Source organism: Eschrichtius robustus, chromosome 6, assembly GCF_028021215.1.
Source record: "Eschrichtius robustus isolate mEscRob2 chromosome 6, mEscRob2.pri, whole genome shotgun sequence".
Taxonomy (NCBI): Eukaryota; Metazoa; Chordata; class Mammalia; order Artiodactyla; family Eschrichtiidae; genus Eschrichtius; species Eschrichtius robustus.
Window position 1 is genome coordinate 90,399,874 of NC_090829.1, and position 22,957 is coordinate 90,422,830.

A 22,957-nucleotide genomic window follows, 5' to 3' on the forward strand; every position below is an offset into this window, starting at 1 on the left:
TCAGTTTAAAGAATGAGTCAAATGAGTGAAGAGAAAGGGAAAGAGTGTTCTTAAAAAAAAAAAAAGAAAAGGAAAAAGAAGTTCCTGAACTGAATCTGATCAAGCCCATTTACAATAAATGCAGAGGACAGAAGACTAGCTTGAAGTGGAAGAACAAATGAAATTAGCAAAACCTAGATATAAAACTACAGGAAATTCACACAATTCTTTAAGCAATAACAAGAACAAAAACAAAATTTGTGAGGAAAATAAAAGATGGAGGGAGAATTTACAGATTAAAGAAAATTGAAGGGGGGAATTCCCTGGCAGTCCAGTGATTAGGACTCCATGCTCTCCCTGACTAGGGCCCGGGATTGGATCCCTGGTCTGGTCAGGGAACTAATATCCCACGTGCAGCATGGACAAAAAAAAAAAAAAAAAAAAGAAAAGAAAATTTAAGGCACGTATCCTTTTTTAAAAAAATTTTTATTGGAGTATAGTTGATTTAAAATGTTGTGTTAGTTTCTGTTGTACAGCAAAGTGAATCAGTTATACATATATATATCCACTCTTTTTTGTTTTGTTTTTTTGGCCATGCTGTGCAGCTTTCGGGATCTTAGTTCCACTACCAGGAATTGAACTCGTGCCCCCTGCAGTGGAAGTGCAGAGTCCTAACCACGGGACTGCCAGGGAATTCCCATATCCACTGTTTTTTAGATTCTTTTCCCATATAGGTCATTACAGAGTTTTAAGAAGCGTGCCCTGTGCTATACGGTAGGTCCTTATCTATTTTATATTAAGGCACATATCTAATCACAGTGTGTAGCCCTTATCTGGATCCTGATTCCAACAGATTGTTAAAACAAGAAAATGAGAGTATGAGATAATTGCATATTTAAATACTGCTGGATATTTAAACAGACTGAACAGTGTGATAATATTAAAAAATTATTTAAAATTATTTTTAGATAAGAAAAAGATATTGTAACTATAGTTAGAAAAAGTCTTTTTTTTTCCCCGAATTTATGAATGAAAGCTATGAAGTCTGGTATTTCTTTTAAAATAACCCAAGGGAGCGGGAATAGGTGGTGGTTTAGATGAAAACAGATTGGCTGGGAGTCAATAGTTGTCAAAGCTGGATGATGGATCCATGAGGGCTGGTGATATTACTGTCTTCTTTTATTATTTTTTTCTTTTTTTTAAGCTTTATTGAGGTATAATTGACAAAATTCTAAGATGTTTAAAGTGTACATTGTGATGATTTGATATAGGTATACACTGTGAACTGTCTGCTTTTATATGTTTGAACTTTCCCATAATATAATATTTTCAAAAAGCAGAGGGGAAAACCCAAGAAAATAAATAAGATAATTATGTTGTAATAAACGCTAAGAAAAGAAATATGACAATGAATGGTCTTCCCACTTGAAGTCCCATCCTAACCTAAGGCACTGGAATCAATCTGTTCAGGTTACCAGGTCAACTCCCTTCTAAATCATCCAGAAAAAACCTGTAAGTTGGGGCCACACCCAAGTGGGGAGATGGAGTGTTTTCTTGGCTGAATCTCTATGGGCCAATTCAGTTTCCATCTTGGAAGGGAGGAGCCAGGATTCCAAGCATTATCTGCCTAATCCAAAACCATTTGGTCACACCCTGATCTAGCCAATGTTTACAGACTTATAGGTGCTTAAGAACAACCCTGAGGGCTGGCTGAAGCACAGATTTCTGGGTCCTGCCCTTAAGGATCTGATTCTGAAGGTCTGGGGTGGTGTCTCATAGTTTAATTTTCCAACCAGCTCTTCAGCAAACTGAGGCAGAGCCCTTGCACTTTGAATATAATATAGTATTTAAGTTAAACTGACCCCGGCTCCCTGGGTCCTGAGACTGATGGACCAGACCATTTACCTAGGGGAAGAGAAAGCCCATTGTGAGACCAACGAATGTCAGAGTTGCCATACTGTTTGTGAATATTTTCCTTTAGAGACTCTGGCTCCTTCGAGTGACCTATGAAAACATCTGTGACTTTTCCAGCCTCATGTCTCATCACATCCTGCCCCCAACATTATCCCCCAGCAATTCCCAAGTTTTTGCAGTTCTTTCTCCTGCATTTATTAGTACATCACTTGCCTTAGCGTTTTGGCTCCTGCTGTTCTTATTCTGAATAGCCAAACCTTTCCCTTCTACTCAGCTCGCCATTATTGCAGGCTTAAAATCTGTGTTTAGAGCTAGATCCAGGAGAGATCATGTTATCCAGTCCCTACAATCTAAATCTAATCTCCCAGTGAGTGACACACCCATGGGCATAAATCAGTTATAAAATACCTTTGAACTTCTATTCCCTCCACAAAGCATCATTCAATTCAATCTATCACCAATATTGTTTACAAAGATTGTTTATTTGTTTGTAACTTGTCAACAAGTGTTTGTCATTTTCAATTTTCACCTAAGTCTCACCTTAAAGGAATAAAAACCAAAAATTTTTAAAAAAATCAGGAGTGATATTAATTACCCAATAACTTAACTCTCGCCTAATAGACAAGCCTGGGTATAAAACTGATGAAATGATCAGACTGTCAGATAACAAGGGAGGGGGAAAAAGAGGAGGAAGGAAAACAGCTCTTCTGGAAAACAGGAAGTAGGAGACATTTGCTTATAAAAGGAGAAATTGGACTAGAAACCTCAGGTTAAGAGGTTTAAATTGCAGATATCCTTAACATCGCCGGCTCTGCCTTTCTCTGAGAGTTCCTTGGAATGGCACACCCAAATTATGAGAAGGTAAGTTTGGTTTGAATTTCATTTATTTTCCCACAGATTCACTTTTTAAAGCCTTTCTAGAGCTCACTTATATTTCCCTCTTTCTGGATGTAAGAAATCGCTATCTGAGAATCTCCCCCCTTTGCAAGCAAATTATTACTTTTCTTTCATGTGATTGCGGTACACAATTTGGGTGAAAGTAAAAAAGGAGAAACTAAATATTTCTGTTCCTAGTTCAAAGTAAGATATTTATTTTGTAGAAAGACATGTTGTAGCTGGGCAAGATAAAACGGTAAAGAAATGGAGAGCTGCCGTAAAAAGAAAGTGAAAAGGGTAACGTGGATAAGGTCAGAAAGTGACGTGACTAGTTGGTTTCTTGCCCCCAGGAGTAAGAAGCAAACCTACTCCCAATGGCCTTGGGACCAAAGGGTTTCCTGACTAGGCTTGGGTAGTCCTGGACTAGAGGAGAAAATAAATTGAGTAGGTTTCATAGGTATTTGCAGGGGCCACTATACCGGGCTAGAGAACTGAATTGGCCAATATGAAGTATATGATTATGGGCAAGTCATATAGCTGCTTACCTCTTGAGTGGAGTGATACTCTCCCAATAACGTCCTTTTTTTTTTTTTTTTAAGCTGACCAGTGAAGTGTTTCCTGGAGTGCTTTGAAAAAGTGGTGTACAAATGCAAAATCCCTTTTGCAAGCTGAAGTGCAGAGCAAGGGGAAGTCTTTGAAGAGATTTAAACCAGGGGCGGAGGGGCGGGCGGAGCGGCGCGGTAGTGGGGGGGTGGGGGTGGGGGTGGGACGGGCGTGGCCGCATCGGATCCACTTAGCTGTTCAGAGAAGAGAATATTACAATTGAGCTGGAATGGAGTTTATGCACCCTTGGATTGGAGAGGAAAAGCTAGAAACTTAAGCATATGTGACTCTATGTTATCGGTCTTTTAATTTCTGAGCCTCAGTTGCCTAATTTCTAAAATATGAAAACTAATAAATTACTACAAGTATGTTATAGGATTAAATGAGAAATACAAAAAGCTCCTAGCACAGTGCATGTGGACTGTACAAAACCAGTAAATATCAGTTCCTTCCTACCTATCCACTTTATCTTTCATTCATGAAATTGTTAAAAGAACACTGAGTGTCCACTCTGTGCTGGGCACTGTGTAAGCCCTGCGATAGCAATGGAGAGTTAAGACAGATACATTTGCTCCCCTCAGGTCGTGGGGCTGAAACAAGGTTGGTATGGCTGAAGCTCAGAAAGCTCAGGGCTCTGAAGCTGGAAAGGCAGACAGGGGCCCGGCTGTTCAAGAATTTATAGGCTACACCAGGGAGTTTTGTCTTTTAACTGAAGTATTTTAAACAAGCAGGAGAGCAGTCTGCAGAAAGGAGCCGGAATGGATTGGAATAACAGGAGATTACTACTCCTGCCGGTGAGGGTTGATGATAACTTGAATCACACAACAGAAGATGAAAAGGCAGAAACACCTTCTACACAGATTTAGGAGATAAAATGAAAGTATTTGGTGTTTTAACTGATGGAGAGGAAGGCCATGAAGGAAATGGTTTCCCCAAACCCAAGATATATGCTTTCATTTCCTCTTATCATCCACATGTAAATCTGCTTTTGCCCATTTCCTCGTTGTTTTTCTCATCTAATAAAGGGCCTGTGAATCAATATCAAATTCAGGGAATCTCAGTCTTTCCATCCAGCTATTGGCTTCTCTTATTCATTAGTTGTGCCATGAAAGTAAACATTTTAGTGGTACAGCATTAAATGAGAATCAGTGATTGACCATTGCTTTTCCAGAATCTCTTTGAAGAGGTCTTGGGTGAAGAAAATATGGTTCTTACATTGATTCCAGTTAATGAGGAAATTGTTGAAGACCATCAAACGGAACCAAGTGTTTCTTCAACTTCAGAAGTCAAAGTGGAGTCACTGAGTCCAGACGATCAAGGTATGAGAACAACAGGGTGAGCTCAGTTTGCTGCTCCTCCAGCTCTGGAAGCCCAGGAAAAGTAAGATTCTTCTTCCCCTGTCCTTTAACTATGCAACACACAGCTTAAATCTCACCTTGATCATCTGTGGTAGGAGATTTCTCAAACTCTCATACTGCTCATTTGCTAAGCACCATTACTGTCTTGCTTTTAAAAAGACACAAAAACTAGGCATGTGGAGTGCTTTGGACAGAGTATGACCTCATGGGGCAGCTAGATGTGAGCTCAAATTCCCAACCCATGAAGCTCAATCTTCTTTCCATTTTTACATACTTCTTATGAAAACCAAATCATTCCGAGCTTTTTTCTTTTTCTTTTATTTCGAGCTTTTTTGAGATATAATTGACACATAAAACATGGTGAATTTTAAGGTGTACAGGGTGATGATTGATGTACATATATATTGCAAAATGATTACCAAAATAAGGTTAATTAACACATCCATCACCTCACACAGTTACCTTTTCCCCCACTGTGGTGAGAACATTTTAAGATTTACTCTCTTCTCAATTTTTAAGCATACATTATAGTATTAACTGTAGTCACCATGCTATACATTAGATCCCTAGAACTTACTCATAACTGAAAATTTGTACCCTTTGATCAACATCTTCCCATTTCCCCTACTCCCAATTCCTGGCAACCACCAATCTACTCTCCGTTCCTGAGTTCAGCCTTTTTAGATTCCACATATAAGATCATATGGTATTTGGGAGACTAAATCATTTTGAAAAGCATCTAGTCTTTTGCTTGGTGAGCAATTACTGATCAAATATCTAGCAGCTCTTAATATCATGACCCTTTGTATCAGGGCTTCATATGAAGGCATTGAATAAGTATTTTCAGAATGATTTTATTTTGGGGGCAAATAACGAGGACTTCCAGATAAAGTAGACAGTGATAAGTTAAGCTAAACAAAGTGATGTGAGACAAGGTACATTTTCTCTGTAGAGAAAAATGAGGCAGGTTGACAGAATGGAGGACCACTGTTGGATGGGGTGGTTTTAATTATTTCTGTAGGGACAGATATTTTGTGCTCCAACATCTAGACATTTTGGAGGAGCAATCCAGTATAATGTTCTATCCAGGTGGTTGTTTATGGCTGCAAAAAGCAGGTTGCTATATGTAGTGTAAATAAAGTGGAATTTAGAATTTGAAAATGTGTATTTGAGTCCCAGGTCTGCCATTTTAATGGTGGTGTGATCTTGGGCAAGTCCTTTAACTCCTGAATCTATTACCTTATTTGTAAGATGAGGAAAAATAGTTGATATGTATATGTACAAATTGGGTTATGAGAAATAAGTGAGAACTTCGTAAAATTTTAAAGAATCTACAAATATTACATTATTACTACTTTGGCTCTCTTCTTTTCTCAGTTCATCCTCCTCAAACAGATGAACAGTTCAGAGCTTGCCCAAAATCTAGTTGTAGTAAACCAATTTATCCCTTGCCAACCATGTTGCCTCCAATTAACAACGTGAGTCGGGACACTTTGCGGAAATGGTGCCAACAACTTAATTTGAGTACCGATGGTCAGGTGAGTGCACTGGTGGGAATCTCTGGTGCTTGGAACAAGTATGGGAGCTCTGCCAGCTTTTAATTTTTTAAATTAATTTTAAATCAACCAACCAATCAATTAATTAATTAATTTTAAATTAATTAATTAATTAATTTTTGGGTCTTTGTTGTGGTGCACGGGCTTCTCACTATGGTGGCTTCTTTTGTTGTGCAGCATGGGCTCTAGGTGCGCAGGCTTCAGTAGTTGTGGCATGTGGGCTTCAGTAGTTGTGGCCCTGGGGCTCTAGAGCACAGGCTCAGTAGTTGTGGTGCAGGGGCTTAGTTGCTCCACGGCATGTGGGATCTTCCCGGGCCAGGGCTCGAACCCATGTCCCCTGCATTGGCAGGCAGATTCTTAACCACTGTGCCACCAGGGAAGTCCGCAGCTTTTAATTTTTATTTCCCTTCTTAATTTCCTTAGAAAATAGAGGTTTATCTGAGACTCCAGAAACATGCTTATCCTGAAAAAGATCAGGTGAGTGAGGAGTGTGGTGATTAAGTTCTGATTGTCAATTTTTCCTCCTCTCCACCATCTCTATATGGTGGCAAGGTTTCTCAACCAAGACAATTGACATTTCGGGCCAATTAATTTCTTTTTGTCCTGGGGCTTGTCCTGTGCATTTTAGGATGTTTAGTAGCCTAAATATCCATGGATTTTACCCACAATGTGTCAGTGATCTCCCTCCCCCTATACACAGTTTTGACAATCAAAATTTCTCCCAGTTGAGAACCACTGCTCTGAGGGAACTAACATTCCTAAACCCTTCCCACACTGACATACACAGGTCAATGTATGAAGAATGATAAAATCAACCCAAATGTCCTTGGGGCAGTGACGCTTCACTGCATACTCATCGTGAATTCCATTTGCAGTGTATTCCTGAATCATCACGGGAGGCCAGATTGCAGTCATCTCCAGGGAAACACAAGATGGTGACCAAGAGAGCAAGTGTTCAGAAAAAGAAGATGAGTGAGAATGAGGAAAGGACTAACATGGTTGAAGTGATAACTTCAGCTCAGGCAGCCATGTTGGCAGCATGGTCAAGAATTGCTGCAAGAGCCGTTCAATCTAAGGCTGTAAATTCACGTCCCCTGCCTACCTCTGTTGAGTCCTTTCTGCCGCAAGCTTCCGGTAAGGTCAAACTTAAAGAATGGTTACCATGCCAGAGAAAGAAGGCACACTTTTATTAGTCCAATACTGATGGTAGTTAAAGGGAAAGCATTAGTTAAAATATCTGCAGATGGGATGTTAGGTTCATAGAGGGCTTATCTTGTGATTGATAGACAGCCAAGTTTTGCCTGAATGGCTCTCTGAGCCAGGTGGCTGAGTGGGGACACTTTCTCATCACTAAGCACAGATCCCAGGTGGGAAGAAAGCATAACCTGGTAATGTGGTCAGCCACAGCCTGAGGTCTTCCCCTTTCTCTTGGATTGGAAGAATTAATTAAAATGACCATGGTTCAAACCCTCGTCTTACCACTTCCTAGGTATGTGACACTGGCAAGTTACTCAGCGTAAACCCTGGTATCCTGATTTATAAAATGAAGATTTCAACTATTCTACTTCATAGAATGATTGTGAGGCTTATGAAATACAACTTGGTATCCTAAAAGTAGGCAATAATAATTAAAATATTTGGGGCCCCCGTCCTCTTGAGAAATCTCGAGAATAACTTAGCCCCATCTTTCTCCAATTCCTGCTCCACTCTTTGATATTTCTGTTTTCATTTCCATCAGACCCTACCTCAGGCCAGCACAAAGTCATTCTCTTTTGTGGCTTGAATTCTTTTCCTCTCTCCACCCCATTTCCAGAGGTGTTCTGGATCCTCTTTTTTTTATTATTAATTAATTAATTTATTTTTGGCTGCGTTGGGTCTTCGTTGCTGCGGGCAGGCGCTCTCTAGTTGCTGCAATCCGGGGCTACTCTTTGTGGCAATGCGCAGGCTTCTCCTTGCGGTGGCTTCTCCTGCTGCAGAGCATGGGCTCTAGGTGTGCGGGCTTCAGTAGCTGTGGTGCACAGGTTTAGTTGCTCCAAGGCACGTGAGATCTTCCTGGACCAGGGATCAAACCAGTGTCCCCGGCATTGGCAGGCAGATTCTTAACCGCTGAGCCACCAGGGAAGTCTCTGGATCCTCTTTTATTCAGGACTGACCTGTGTGGTAAGGCACATCGTTCACTACACAAAGAACCCAGCCAACAAAAAGACTGGGAGCTGAAACTGGCCTACTGTCTGCTCCCCCAGCTGTACTCCCTTATGTGAGGAAAAATGGGCACCTTTTACTGATGTTCAAAAGCACTGTCCAGCCACGAAGCTGTCTCTGGAGACCTGCTTCCCCAAAGCTGACACCTCTTTCTAATTTTCATTAATGTGCCATATGAGCTAGCAGCATCCCAGACTTACTCATCCTTTTATTTATTTTTTAATTTTTTAAAAATAAATTTATTTATTTTATTTATTTAATTTTGGCTGCTTCGGTTCTTCGTTGCTATGCGCGGCTTTCTCTAGATGCGGCAAGCGGGGGCTGCTCTTCGGTGTGGTGAGCAGGCTTCTCATTGCGGTGGCCTCTATTGTTGCGGAGCTTGGGCTCTAGGCATGTGGGCTTTAGTAATTGTGGCATGCAGGCTCAGAAGTTGTGGCTCGTGGGCTCTAGAGCGCAGGCTCAGCAGTTGTGGTGCATGAGCTTAGTTGCTCCGCGGCATGTGGGATCTTCCCGGGCCAGGGCTCGAACCCATGTCCCCTGCATTGGCAGGTGGATTCTTAACCACTGCGTCACCAGGGAAGCCCTACTCATCCTTTTAGTTCCTCTTCATTCAGCAGTTATCAAGCACCTACTGGGATCCAGGAGTGTGCCTAGCCACACTCTTTAAATTGCTCTTTTAAAATTTATTTTTTTAAATTTATTTTATTGAAGTATAGTTGATTGACAATGTTGTGTTAATTCCTACTGCACAGCAAAGTGATTCAGTTATACATATATGTATACATTCTTTTTCATATTCTTTTCCATTATGGTTTATCACAGGATATTGAATATAGCTCCATGTGCTATACAGTAAGGCCTTGTTGTTTATCCATTCTGTGTATAATAGTTTGCATCTGCTAATCTCAAACTCCCAATCCATCCCTCTCACACCTCCTCCCCCTTGGCAACCACAAGTCTGTGCTCTCTATGTCTGTGTGTCTGTTTCTGTTTTGTAGATAAGTTCATTTGTGTCATATTTTAGATTCCACTTATAAGTGACATCATATGGTATTTATCTTTCTCTTAATGACTTACTTCGTATGATAATCTCTAGGTACATCCATGTTGCTGCAAATGGCATTGTTTCATTTTTTTTTATGGCTAATACTCCATTGTGTATATGTGCCACATCTTTTTTATCTGTCAATGGACATATAGGTTGCTTCCATGTCTTGACTATTGTAAACAGCTCTGCAATGAACACTGGGGTGCATGTATTCTTTCGAACCATGTTTTTCTCCAGATATATGCCCAGGAGTGGGATTGCTGGATCACATGGTAGCTCTGTTTTTAGTTTTTTAAGGAACTCTGTACTGTTCTCCATAGTGGCTATACCAATTCATTTTCCCACCAACAGTGTAGGAGGGTTCCCCCTTTTCTCCACATCTTCTCCAGCATTTGTTATTTGTAGACTTTTTAATGATGGCCATTCTGTATGGTGTGAGGTGGTACCTCAGTGTAGTTTTGATTTGCATTTCTCTAATAATTAGTGGTATTGAGCATCTTTTCATTTGCCTGTTGGCCACCTGTACGTCTTCTTTGGAGAAATGTCTATTTAGGTATTCTGCCCATTATTTGACTGGGTTGTTTGTTTTTTTGTTATGAACTGTTTGTATATTTTGGAAATTAAGCCTTTGGCGGTCTCATCATTTGCAAATATTTTCTCCCAGTTCATAAGGTTTTTGTTTGTTTGTTTGTTTATGGTTTTCTTTGCTGTACAAAAGCTTGTAAGTTTGATTAGGTCCCATTTATTTATTTTTGCTTTTATTTTTTTTGCCTTGGGAGACTGACCTAAGAAAACACTGCTACAATTTATGTCAGAGAATGTTTTGCCTATGTTCTCTTATAGTATCATGTCTTATATTTAAGTCTTTAAGCCATTTTGAGTTTATTTTTGTGTATGGTGTATGTGTTCTAACTTCATTGATTTACATTCACCTGTCCAACTTTTCCAACAGCATTTGCCGAAGAGGATGTCTTTTCTCTATTGTATATTCTTGCCTTCTTTGTCAAATATTAATTGAGCATAGTGTGTGTGTTTATTTCTGGGCTCTCTATTCTGTTCCATTGATCCATATGTCTGTTTTTGTGCCAATACCATGCTGTTTTGATTACTGCAGCTTTGTAGTGTTATCTGAAGTCTGGGAGGGTTATGCCTCCTACTTTGTTCTTTTTCCTCAGGATTGCTTTGACAATTCTGGGTCTTTTATGGTTCAATAAACTGTAGGATTATTTTTTTAGTTCTGTGAAAAGTCATGGGTTATTTGATAGGGATCGTGTTAAATCTGTAGATTGCTTTGTGTAGTATGGCCATTTAAATAATATTAATTCTTCCAATCCAAGAGCGTGGTAATCTCTACTCTTATTTTACAGTCTGACTGGGGAGATTTTATAGATATTTAAGCCTACAGTGATTGCTCCTTTCTCTCAATTCCAGACACTTGATATCTATAGGACTTACTACTCTGTTGTCTCTCAAATATCCCATCTCCCCAATTAAATTGTTCCTTAGACTTTTAAAAAAAGATCCTTTTGCCTGTTTTCTATAGTTGAGGCAGTACAATGTAATGGTTAGGCAAATTGGCTGTGAATCAGAATACCTAGATCCTTGTTTTGGTTCTGGGAAAATTATGACATTTTAACACTGTAAGCTTCACTTACTTCACCTGTAAATAAGAAAAGTAAATAGAAGGTAAATATTAATAATGTTCTTAAGAATAAATGTATTAATACATGTAAGTCACTTAGCAAAATCCTGGACACAAAGCAAGGTTTCCAAAAGTTAATTGTTATTGTCCTCTGTGCTATGTAGTTTGTGAAGTTAGATTACAGTGTCTTTTGGTCTACATTTTTCATGCTTCTCAGTCAGTTGATTCAAGAGTGACTCACTGAGGGATTGGATTGGGGTACTGTTACCTGATCATAGCAGTTTATATTTGCTTCTTTTTCCTTGCCTAGGTGTCCGGTGGTGTGTGGTCCATGGCAGACCACTCTTGGCAGACACAGAAGGTTGGGTTCGCTTGCAGTTCCATGCAGGTCAGACCTGGGTGCCTAACACTCCCAGGAGGATGATCTCTCTCTTCATGTTACCTGCCTGCACTTTCCCATCCCCAGACCTAGAAGATAATATGTTATGTCCTGAATGTGCTAAGAGGTAATCCTTAAGTATCTTTCTAAATATGACACCCAGAACAATAGATGTCTAGATGAGTTTCTGAAAACTTTAGTAGGAGAAGGCAGAGGGCAAACATGCTGTTTTCTTAATTTGCCATATAGATCAGGCAAAAATGGGAAGCAAAAATAATTTAGCAGTGGATTAGAACTCAGATAAATGTGGCTTCTTCTTAGCAACCTTAACAAGGTAGCTGACAAGTTAAGACCTTAACTGCCTCAATTTTAGAGAGATCTGTTTTAAGAAAGAAAAAATTAGGTTCTTACCGTATGTCAGATACTTAGCTGGGGATACAAAAATTAGTAAAACAAAACCCATGTAGCATGCTGAGATGAAAATGAGTAAGAGACGCTATGAAACTATCTGGAAAGTACCTATATTGCAGTGACTTAGGGAAACTTCAGAAGGGCTTACATGTACTGAGGAAGAGTTTACCAGTTAGAAAGTAAAAATTGGGGCATTTTGGTAGTCGAAACAGCCCCTACCAATACATGGAAATGGAAGAATGTGACCTGCTTAGAGATTGCAAATAGGCCAATATGATTGAAGCTTATATTGACAAATAAGTCTGGGAAGGAAAGGAGCAGACTATTGAAGGTTTTGTATCTATATTAAAGGTCTCATATTATCCTGTGGGTCATAGTTTCTCAGTCACTTTTGAGACATAGATTTCTTTGAGAAAATAATGATAACAACATCTTCTCCACTCAAGGAAATACACATTGTGCATACACATAAGCAGTGCCTTAGGTTTTATATAGACGTGGAACTCATGAGCACAAAATTCAGCTTTTGGTGATAGAATTGGATGGAGATGATGCAAGATGGGTGTGAAGGGAAATTAGGTTTTTATTTTTATTTTTTTATAGTTATATATTTTTAAAATATTTATTTATTTATTTATTTATTTGGCTGCGTCAAGTCTTAGCTGCAGCACACAGGCTCTTCTTTTTGGCATGCGGGATCTTTCATTGTGGTGCGCGGGCTCTTTGTTGCAGCGCGTGGGATTCTTTCTAGCTGTGGTGTGCGGGCTTAGTAGTTGTAGCACATGGGCTCCAGAGCGTGCAGACTCAGTAGTTGTGGCACGCAGGCTCTAGAGCATGTGGGCTTCATTGCCCCGTGGCATGTGGGATCTTAGTTCCCAGAACAGGGATCGATCCCGCATCCCCTACACTGGAAGGCAGATTCTTAACCACTGGACCACCAGGGAAGTCCTGAGGTTTTTTTGTTTTTTAAGAAAGTAGATTGAAATCTTGTGACAGAGACTAGATTGGAGGGTAAGAGATTACTATAATAATTCTGGAAAGATGTAATTTATGACCTTGGCAAAGAATTTGAAGCAGAATGGGACAAATGTAAGAGTTGCAGGAGTATAGAGAACAGAATGCTATCTTATTAGAGGAAAGGCAGAAGTTCAGTTCAAGGGCAAAGAATGATATGCTTCACATGGGTCTAGTGTTCAGAGAAGTATGGGTTAGAGAGAAACATCTTTGGGAGTCATTAACATGCAAATTGAACATAAGAATATGTAAGAATTAGAAGGGACTGCAGAAGAACCTTAAAAGAGAATCAGCTTATTGATGGCAGGTGAGCAATGAAGACTGAAAAAGTGCAGTTAGAGGTTGGGAGATAAATGAGAAAAAAAGCAATGGGTCAAGAGTTTCAGAAGGAAATAGTTGGTAGTGAGATGGCCGTGTAAGATTATGGTTAATGCAGTGTTGCTGGGAATGTCAATTTGGTACACCATTGGCAGCCTTTTTGAGAGTATGTTGAGAGGGTCGGGTGATAGTTGGAGCAGAGCATGTGAAGAACTAGGAACAGGTCATATTGATGATCTCTACTACCTGGGCTAGAGGAGATAGCAGTTAGTTGAGGCAGTAATATCAAAGGAGCTTGTTTGTGTCTTCCCTTCCTTCCTTCCTTCCTTCCTTCCTTCCCTCCTCTGTTTCTTCTTTTTAATTTTTAATGGGAATACCAAGAGTGTGTGTGAACAGAGAGGGGATGTGGGGAGAGGCTGTGAGGAGGAAAGGGAGAGTATAAAGATAAAGGAAGTAGAACCAATTGCAGTTTAGAGAATAGGAGCCCTGATATTAAGTGGACAATGTTGTTCCTTTGCTTACTACATAAAATCTTTTTACCCACCATCCTTGGGTGGTGGGGCAAACTACTCACAAACTCCAGAAGGGTATTCCTCATTTTATTGGTCATTTTCAAGGGGTTGGTATGTAATGGTCTATCTTATTCTAACCATTTTCCAAAATTTTTTTCTGACTTGCTTTATAGGAATAAGAAAATTATGAAAAAATTAATTGCAATGGGGAAGAGGAAGAAACCTGGTTTGGACATACCAACATCATTGGTTTTAGATGGGCCATGTCTTAATACAAAATAAATGGTTAGCGGAGGGGAAGGGGTGGGGTGTGGGTGAAATGTGTGAAGGGGGGTAATTGTATGGTAATGATGGTAACTAGACTTATATCAGTTTTGTAGTGTACCCAAATATCGAATTACTATGTTGTACACCTGTAACATAACATTATATACCAATTTTACCTCAATATAAAAAAATGTTTGTTAGAATACACCAGTGAAGCCATCTAGTCCTGGACTTTTGTTTGTTGGGAAGTCTTTGATTATGATTCAATCTCCTTACTAGTAATCATGAAAAAAAAAAAAAAGATAAATGATGGAGAGCCCACAGTTAAAGTGACTTGCATCCCAATGATTGCTATGCTCTGTCCTCGCCATCCTCAATGTTGCCTGATGCCTTAAGTACAGATGGGAATGTCTGGATTCTGTACTTAGGTTTACCAAAAAGTGATTGTTACTGCTGCTTCAAGTACTAGCTATATAGAATGTAATTTGGTTTTATTTTAGTTAATAGATTTTTGTTTTTTTAGCAGTTTTAAGCTTTCAGAAAAATTGAGCAGAAAGTACAGAATTCTCAAATACCACCCCTCCTCCCCACCCCATTTCCTCTACTATCAACATCCTGCACCCGAGTGGCACAGTTGTTGAACCTACATTGACCCATCATTGTCACCCAAAGCCCATAGCTTATATTAGGGTTCATTCTTTGTTTGTACAATCTATGGGTTTTGACCAGTGTATAATGACATACTCATCATTTTAGTGTCATACAAAATAGTTTCACTGTGCTATAAAAATGTTCTGTGCTCCACCTATTTAATACTTTCTCCTCCCCAACTCCAGGCCACTGATCTTCTTCCTGTCGCCATAGCTTTGCCTCTTTACAGAATGTCATACAGTTGGAATCATACAGTAGCCTTTTCAGATTGACTTCTTTCACAACAGAAAATGTATTTAAAATTCTTTCATGTTTTTTCATGGCTGGATTGCCCACTTTTTAATGCTGAATACTCCATTGTTTGGATGTACCATAATTTATCCATTCACATATTGAAGGCCACCTTGGTTGCTTCCAAGTTTTGGCAAGTATGAATAAAGCTGCTATAAACATTTGTGTGCAGGTTTTTGTGTGAGCATACATTTTCAACTCATTTGGATAAATATCAAGGAACATGATTTCTGAATCATAAGAGTATGTTTAGTTTTGTAAGAAACTGCTAAACTATCTTCCAAAATGGCTGTACCGTTTTGCATTCCCACCAGCAATGAATGAGAGTCCCTTCTGCTCCGCATCCTCACTAGCATTTGGGGTTGTCAGTGCTTTGGATTTTGGCCATCCTATCTTATTTATTTTTTTAATAAATTTAATTATTTTATTTATTTATCTTTGGCTGCGTTGGGTCTTCGTTGCTGCACACAGGCTTTCTTTAGTTGCGGCAAGTGAGGGCTACTCTTTGTTGCGGTGCGCGGGCTTCTCATTGCGGTGGCTTCTTTTTGTTAATTTTTCTGGATTAATTAGTATATTTAGAAAATTGATGTTCCACATGATTGATATAGATGGATTAAGATCTATATTTGTTTTCATCACCCTCTTTTTGAATTTTTTTGTCTTCCCCTCTTTTCCTTCTCATTTTAGTTGAACGTTTTATGGGACTCCATTTTTTTCCCCTCTCCTGTATATCAATTACACTTTCACTACTGTTTTTTCTTTGTGTGTGCTTGCCCTTGAGTTTGCTATGGTTACTAGCAATCAAGTTCTTTTTCTTTTCTTTTCTTTTTTCTTTTTATTTTTTTTAAAGTAAAGCCTTTTTTTTTTTTTTAATTTTATTTATTTATTTATTTATGGCTGTGTTGGGTCTTCGTTTCTGTGCAAGGGCTTTCTCTAGTTGTGGCAAGTGGGGGCCACTCTTCATCGCGGTGCACGGGCCTCTCACTATCGCGGCCTCTCTTGTTGCGGAGCACAGGCTCCAGACGTGCAGGCTCAGCAATTGTGGCTCACGGGCCTAGTCGCTCTGCGGCATGTGGGATCTTCCCAGACCAGGGCTTGAACCCGTGTCCCCTGAATTGGCAGGCAGACTCTCAACAACTGCACCACCAGGGAAGCCCCTCTTTTCTTTTTTAAATATAAGTCTTTTTTAAAAAATGAATTTATTTATTATTTATTTTTGGCTACGTTGGGTCTTTGCTGCTGCGTGTGGGCTTTCTCTAGTTGTGGCGAGCAGGGGCTACTCTTTGCTGCGGTGCGTGGGCTTCTCATTGCGGTGGCTTCTCTTGCTGCAGAGCATGGGCTCTAGGCGTGCGGGCTTCAGTAGTCGTGGCACACAGGCTCAGCAGTTGTAGCTTGCGGGCTCTAGAGCGCAGGCTCAGTAGTTGTGGCACACGGGCTTAGTTGATCCGTGGCATGTGGGATCTTCCTGGACCAGGGCTCAAACCCATGTCCCCTGCATTGGCAGGAGGATTCTTTTTTTTTTTTTTTTTTTTTAATTTTATTTATTTATTTTATTTATGGCTGTGTTGGGTCTTCGTTTCTGTGCGAGGGCTTTCTCTAGTTGTGGCAAGCGGGGGCCACTCTTCATCGCGGTGCGCGGGCCTCTCACTGTCGCAGCCTCTCCTGTCGCAGAGCACAGGCTCCAGACGCACAGGCTCAGTAATTGTGGCTCACGGGCCCAGCTGTTCTGTGGCATGTGGGATCTTCCCAGACCAGGGCTCGAACCCGTGTCCCCTGCATTGGCAGGCAGATTCTCAACCACTGCGCCACCAGGGAAGCCCAGCAGGAGGATTCTTAACCACTGTGCCACCAGGGAAGTCCCCAGGCTCTTTTTCAAATAACAATATAGCAATTCACGAGTATTGCAAGTACCTTGTAATGTAGTATTTCCAACTCCTACTTCTCCCTTATAACATTGCTGTCATTCATTTTATTTATCCATTTATTTATTTTGAACAAACATATGTTAGATCAATTAGGAATAAGAAAAATAGAAGATTTTATCTCCTTTGACTTCTCTAGAACTCTTCTTTAGAGCTGAGTTTCTGACCTATATCATATACTTTCTGAAGATTTTTTTTAAAGAATCCAGGTTTATTAAGCCAGACATTAATTTGCAAGAGATTTGTAAAACAATGTTACTCTTCTGACTAAATTTCTTTTATGAAAACATATTATTTTCCATAAAGATATTTATGTTAACATGTAATGGGTTTATTATTTTTAGTGAAAAAATATTTTCAAAAGTTACTCAGTTTTAATGTCTAATCTGGCAAATATTGATAGACAAACAAAATCTCAATAATTCTCAATAATGTTTAAGAGTGTGAAGGAGTTCCAAGACCAAAACGGTTGAGAATAGTTGATCTAGTCCAACCCTCTCTCTCTTGTTCCCCCAATTTTTAGAGGCTTGGAGTGGGAAGGGGCCCTTCCTAGGGAGATTGTGGCTCTGGTCCTGACACTCCATATTTGGTGAAAGCCTTTGTAAAGGATACCTCCTCTCCGGTGTATTCACTCTCTCTTCATTGTATCCTTATCTGGATTTAAATGTCTTTGAACTTTTTTAAAAAAGGCCTTTCTCTATACATATACCTCCTTCCACCTTAAAATTGCTAGGTCCTTGTAACAAACTTCTTGAAGAAATTGTTTACACTCATATACCTACTTTCTCATCTTTCACTCACTCATTCAATATATATTTATTGAGAGCTATGTACCATATACAGTTTTAGGTGCTCATAACTCAACAATGAATTAAACAAAATCCTTGTTCTTTTAAATCTTACATTCTAGTGAGGGTAGACATGTCCAGAAAAATTGTCCAGAACTTGTAAATGGGCAGAAGAGGATTACTGGGTGATCTTTCATTGTAGTGCTGGGGTATACCTTTGATTGACTTTATATTGACTAAGCTATCTTACAACTTTGTAGGGGTAGAGGCTAACTTGTAGAAAACTGATAGCAATGCAAATAATTCTTGTCTGAGAACAATGCAAATACTTCCTATTCCTAGTAATGCAAATGGATTTTGTCTAGTAGAGATGGAATTCATTTCCATCTGGTAGAAGAAATAACTCCCAGAATTACAGTTTTTTGCTTCATAGGATATTAGTATTTTTGCAACTATTAGCAAATTCATTTCATTATTCCTTTGGCTGATAATCTAAATCTCTGAAACTCAAATTCTCATTTGAACAAGTCTTACCTACCAACTTACGGGTTCCCTCATTATTTAAGATAATAATGGATGAGTAGTTTATTATGATGAATAAAATCTTTGTCATGTGTTCATTTTATATTTTTATAAGAGATATGTTTTCAACCTTTTGAAAATTATTTAACCGACTAAAAGAAAATAAAATACATATCAGGTGGTAATAAGTCAAAAGAATAAAACAGGGCAAAAGGACAGCTATTAACTGGTGGTGTAGTATGGTACTGTTTTAGATAGGGCCAATCAGTCAAGTCCTGCACTTCTGTCTCTTAACTGTAAGTGGAATCCATTCTCTCCTCTCCATCTTCACTGCCACCACATTAATCCAGACCATTACCTTCTCTCATCTGATGTTCTCGCCTTACTCCTACCTACTCCGATCATCGGCTATCAGATGATCATTTTTATAAACAATTATCTGATCATGTCCCTCTTTTCCACTGGCTCCCTATGTGGAGGCAAGTTTTGTGGCGTCTAAACCTTACACAATTCGGGAGGCCCTCTTTGGGAAAACTGATGCAAAAATTAGGTACCGAGCCTTGAAAGGGGTAGTGCAAATGACAGGTTCTGAAACTTAAGCTTCATTAGCTTCACTATAAATCTGCCTCTGCCTACAAGTCTAGCCTCCTTTTTCTCTACCTCAAGACCTTTCTCCGTACAATTTCTGCCCAGAAGGCTCTTCCTGTCCCGTTTTTTGTTTTTTTTTAAATATGTGGTTTAACACAAAGTTTGAATGCAAAGTTAATTTTTTTTTAATATTAATTAATTTATTTTTATTTTGGCTGTGTTGGGTCTTCGTTTCTGTGCGAGGGCTTTCCCTAGTTGCGGCAAGTGGAGGGCCACTCTTCATCGCGGTGCGCGGGCCTCTCACTATCGCGACCTCTCTTGTTGCAGAGCACAGGTTCCAGACGCGCAGGCTCAGTAATTGCGGCTCATGGGCCCAACCGCTCCGCGGCATGTGGGATCTTCCCAGACCAGGGCTCGAACCCGTGTCCCCTGCATAGGCAGGCAGATTCTCAACCACAGTACCCAGGGAAGCCCTTCCCGTCCCCCTTTTGCCTAGATAACTCTTGAAGTACTCAGCTCCCGATCCTCCCTGAAACCCCAACCGGATTAGGGACCTTTACAGTCTCTCCCAAGTCCAAGCATCCCAGCAGAGCCAGTTTTCTGTGCAAATGATCCTTCAAAAGATCCCTGGCTGGGCGGGGTTTGCACCTGAGATGTATCTGTGGGCGGAGCCCCAGGCGAGAGTGAGCCGTGGTCTTCTCCCCTTTACGTCCGGTGTGGGGCGCACCACCTCTCCGGAACCTGCACGGCTCCCGTTGCGGTGCCGGTCGGAATTACTGGGCGGCGCACGCCGACTTGGCTGCGCCGGTAGTGAGAGTGCTCGGGTCATGCGGAAGCCTGTGGACTTCGCGACAGTCCCGCGGTGACATAAGAAGTGGGTAAGATCCAGTGACAGCAGCCTCTTGCTGCCGCCTCTTGGGAAACTTCTCCAGCCCTTCCACTCACTTTCCTCACCCTCCTCTGAAAATTTTCTAACATTTCTTGCGAGACAGATCTACGGGTGACCAATGCCCTCAGTTTTTGTCTGAGAAAGTATTTCTTCTTCACTTTTGAAGGATAATTTTGCCAAACATAAAATTCTGTTTTTTTTTCCCCTTTAGATACTTTAAATATCGCTTCACTCTTTTCTTGCTTGCATGTTTCCTGAAGAGACGCCATAAATTTCCCCTTTCTCCTCCAGACCTTCATTAGGAAAACATTAAAGTACGCTGAAGGGGCTTCCCTGGTGGTGCAGTGGTTAAGAATCTGCCTGCGAAAGCAGGGAACACGGGTTTGAGCCCTGGCTGGGGAAGATCCCACATGGCGTGGAGCAGCTACGCCCGTGCGCCACAACCACTGAGCCTTCGCTCTAGAGCCCATGCTCTGCACAATGAGAAGCCCGCGCACCGCAACGAAGAGTAGCCCCTGCTCTCCGCAACTAGAGAAAGGCCGTCGCAGCAACAAACACCCAACGCAGCCAAAAATAAATAAATTTATAAAAAACAAAACACACTGAAGAACTGAAAAAAACAATACAATGAATGCCTGTATTCCCTCTACCTAAATTTAGTGTGTTAATATTTTTCTAAAGTTGATATATATTATTATAGCATATATAATTTTTTTACTAAATTATTTAAAAGTTGTAGAGATCAAAACCAGAGTTTTTCAAATTTTCACATTTGTTCAAAATGTTTCTAAACAAAATCCAGTCAATGTTTACACATTATATTTGGTTATTAAAACTTTTTCAGGATCAATTCCCTCATTACTTTCTTCATTACTTTTTTCTTTCTTTTTTTTTTTTGGCCCTGCCTTGTGGCTTGTGGGATCTTAGTTCCCCTATCAGGGATTGAAACTGTGCCCTGGGCAGTGAAAGAAGGGAAACCTAACCACTGGACCACCAGGGAATTCCCAATTACAATTTTTTTGAAGAGTCTAAGCCAGTTGTTTTGCAGAAGGTCCTACTTTTTTTTTTAAATTAATTAATTAATTAATTTTTGGCTGCGTTGGGTCTTCGTTGCTTCACCCAGGCTTTCTCTAGTTGTGGGGAGCAGGGGATACTCTTCGTTGTGGTGCGAGGGCTTCTCATTGTGGTGGCTTCTCTTGTTGCAGAGCATGGGCTCTAGGGCGCGCGGGCTTCGGTAGTTGTGGCGCACGGGCTTAGTTGCTCCACGGCATGTGGGATCTTCCCGGACCAGGGCTTGAACCCCTGTCTTCTGCATTGGCAGGTGGACTCTTAACCACTGTGCCACCAGGGAAACCCCCTCCTTTTTTTTAAAAGTATAGTTGATTTATAGTATTTCAGGTATACAGCAAAGTGATTCAGTTATAGGTATACGTATACATATGTATACTTTTTCAGATTCTTTTCCACTGTACATTTTTACAAGATATTAAATATAGTTCCCTGTGCTATACAGTAGGTCCTTGTTGTTTATGTATTTTATATATAGTAGTGTGTAATTGTTAATCCCAAATTCCCAATTTATCCCTCCCCCCCTTCCCCTTTGGCAACCATAAGTTTTTCTTTTGTTTGTTTGTTTGTTTGTTTTTGACTATTACAAAAGTTTATTTAGCAAAAAAGTTCAGTAAGAAAATGTACATGACTCAGATTCTATCATAGTAAAATGTGGAGAGGGGACACATAGAAGCAGTTGATTTCTCTGGTGAACACAGCCATTGTTCATACTTGTTCTAAGGCTTCTAACATGATGATACTATTTCCTCGTATTACCACCATTCCAGTATTGTTCTGTTGCTCACTAGTTGCCGTCACCACACATTCATCTATTACAAGATTCAAAAGGGGATAGAATCCCTACAGTATTCCTTGGACATATCTGCCACCATTTAAATTTTTTTTTTTAAATGTTTCCTCTTTAATTTATTTTATTTATTTATTTATTTTTGGCTGTGTTGGGTCTTTGTTTCTTGTGCGAGGGCTTTTTCTCTAGTTGCGGCAAGCGGGGGCCCCTCTTCATCGTGGTGCGTGGGCCTCTCACTATCGCGGCCTCTCTTGTTGCGGAGCACAGGCTCCAGACGCGCAGGCTCAGTAGTTGTGGCTCATGGGCCCAGTTGCTCTGCGGCATGTGGGATCTTCCCAGAGCAGGGCTCGAACCCGTGTCCCCTGCATTGGCAGGCAGACTCTCAACCACCGTGCCACCAGGAAAGCCTCTGCCACCATTTAATTTTTATGATAACTTCTTATCCATAAATTTCTTCAACTCAGGAGGGTGAGCTTTGCTCATGATGTCTACTCAGCGAGCTCAAAGATGCCTCCAAACAGAATTCGAGTCCTCCCTCATGCTCCATGACTCCATGCTCCATGGCTACAAACAGTAGCCATGTTTGTTTTCTATGTCTGTGAGTCTATTTCTGTTTTGTAAATAAGTTCATTTGTATCATTTTTTTAGATGCCACATATAAGTGATATGATATTTGTCTTTGTCTAATATCCTTTATTTAGTATGATAATCTCTAGGTCCATCCATGTTCCTGCAAATAGCATTATTTCTTTCTTTTTTATGGTTGAGTAAAATTCCACTGTGTGTGTGTGTGTACTATATATATATATATATATATATATATGTATATATATATATATATATATATATAATATATATATATTATATATATGCCACATTTTCTTTATCCATTAATCTGTCGGTGGACATTTAGGTTGCTTCCACATCTTGGCTATTGTAAATAGTGCTGCTATGAACACTGGGGTGTATATATCTTTTCCAACTAGAGTTTTTGTCTTTTCCGGATATATGCCCAGGAGTAGGTTTGTTGCATCATATGGCAACTCTATTTTTAGTTTTGTAAGGAACCTCCTTACTGTTCTCCATAGTGGTTGTAGCCATTTACATTCCCAGCAACAGTGTAGGAGGGTTCCCTTTTCTCCATACCCTCTCCAGCATTTATTATTTGTAGACTTTTTTTTTTTCCATGCCACGCAGCTTGTGGGATCTTAGTTCCCTGAGCAGGGATTGAACCCTGGCCCCGGTAATGAAATCGCCGAGTCCTAACCACTGGATCACCAGGGAATTCCATATTTGTATACTTTTTGCTGATGGTCATTCTGACCAGTGTAAGTTGGTACCTCATTGTAGTTTTAATTTGTATCTCTCT

General features: G+C 40.1%; 1 protein-coding gene and 1 pseudogene across 1 annotated transcript; one reads left to right on the plus strand and one right to left on the minus strand.

Annotated features, from left to right (window-relative positions):
• The first annotated feature begins 2,730 nt into the window (after positions 1-2,730).
• DPPA2 (developmental pluripotency associated 2) lies at positions 2,731-14,094 on the plus strand. The gene is made up of 7 exons (XM_068545546.1): positions 2,731-2,754; positions 4,544-4,691; positions 6,108-6,268; positions 6,710-6,763; positions 7,162-7,420; positions 11,489-11,684; positions 13,986-14,094. The coding sequence occupies exons 1-7, from the start codon at positions 2,731-2,733 to the stop codon at positions 14,092-14,094; spliced, it is 951 nt and encodes a 316-aa protein (XP_068401647.1).
• A 7,412-nt stretch (positions 14,095-21,506) lies between these two features.
• LOC137765761 (small nuclear ribonucleoprotein G-like) lies at positions 21,507-22,071 on the minus strand (annotated as a pseudogene).
• Between the last annotated feature and the right edge of the window lie 886 nt (positions 22,072-22,957).

Excerpts from the sequence above, each read along its gene's own strand:
- DPPA2 (XM_068545546.1), top strand. The coding sequence starts at position 2,731 with ATGGCACACCCAAATTATGAGAAG. Across the intron at positions 6,764-7,161 it reads CTTATCCTGAAAAAGATCAG|TGTATTCCTGAATCATCACG; the intron begins GTGAGTGAGGAG and ends TTCCATTTGCAG. Across the intron at positions 11,685-13,985 it reads TGTCCTGAATGTGCTAAGAG|GAATAAGAAAATTATGAAAA; the intron begins GTAATCCTTAAG and ends CTTGCTTTATAG.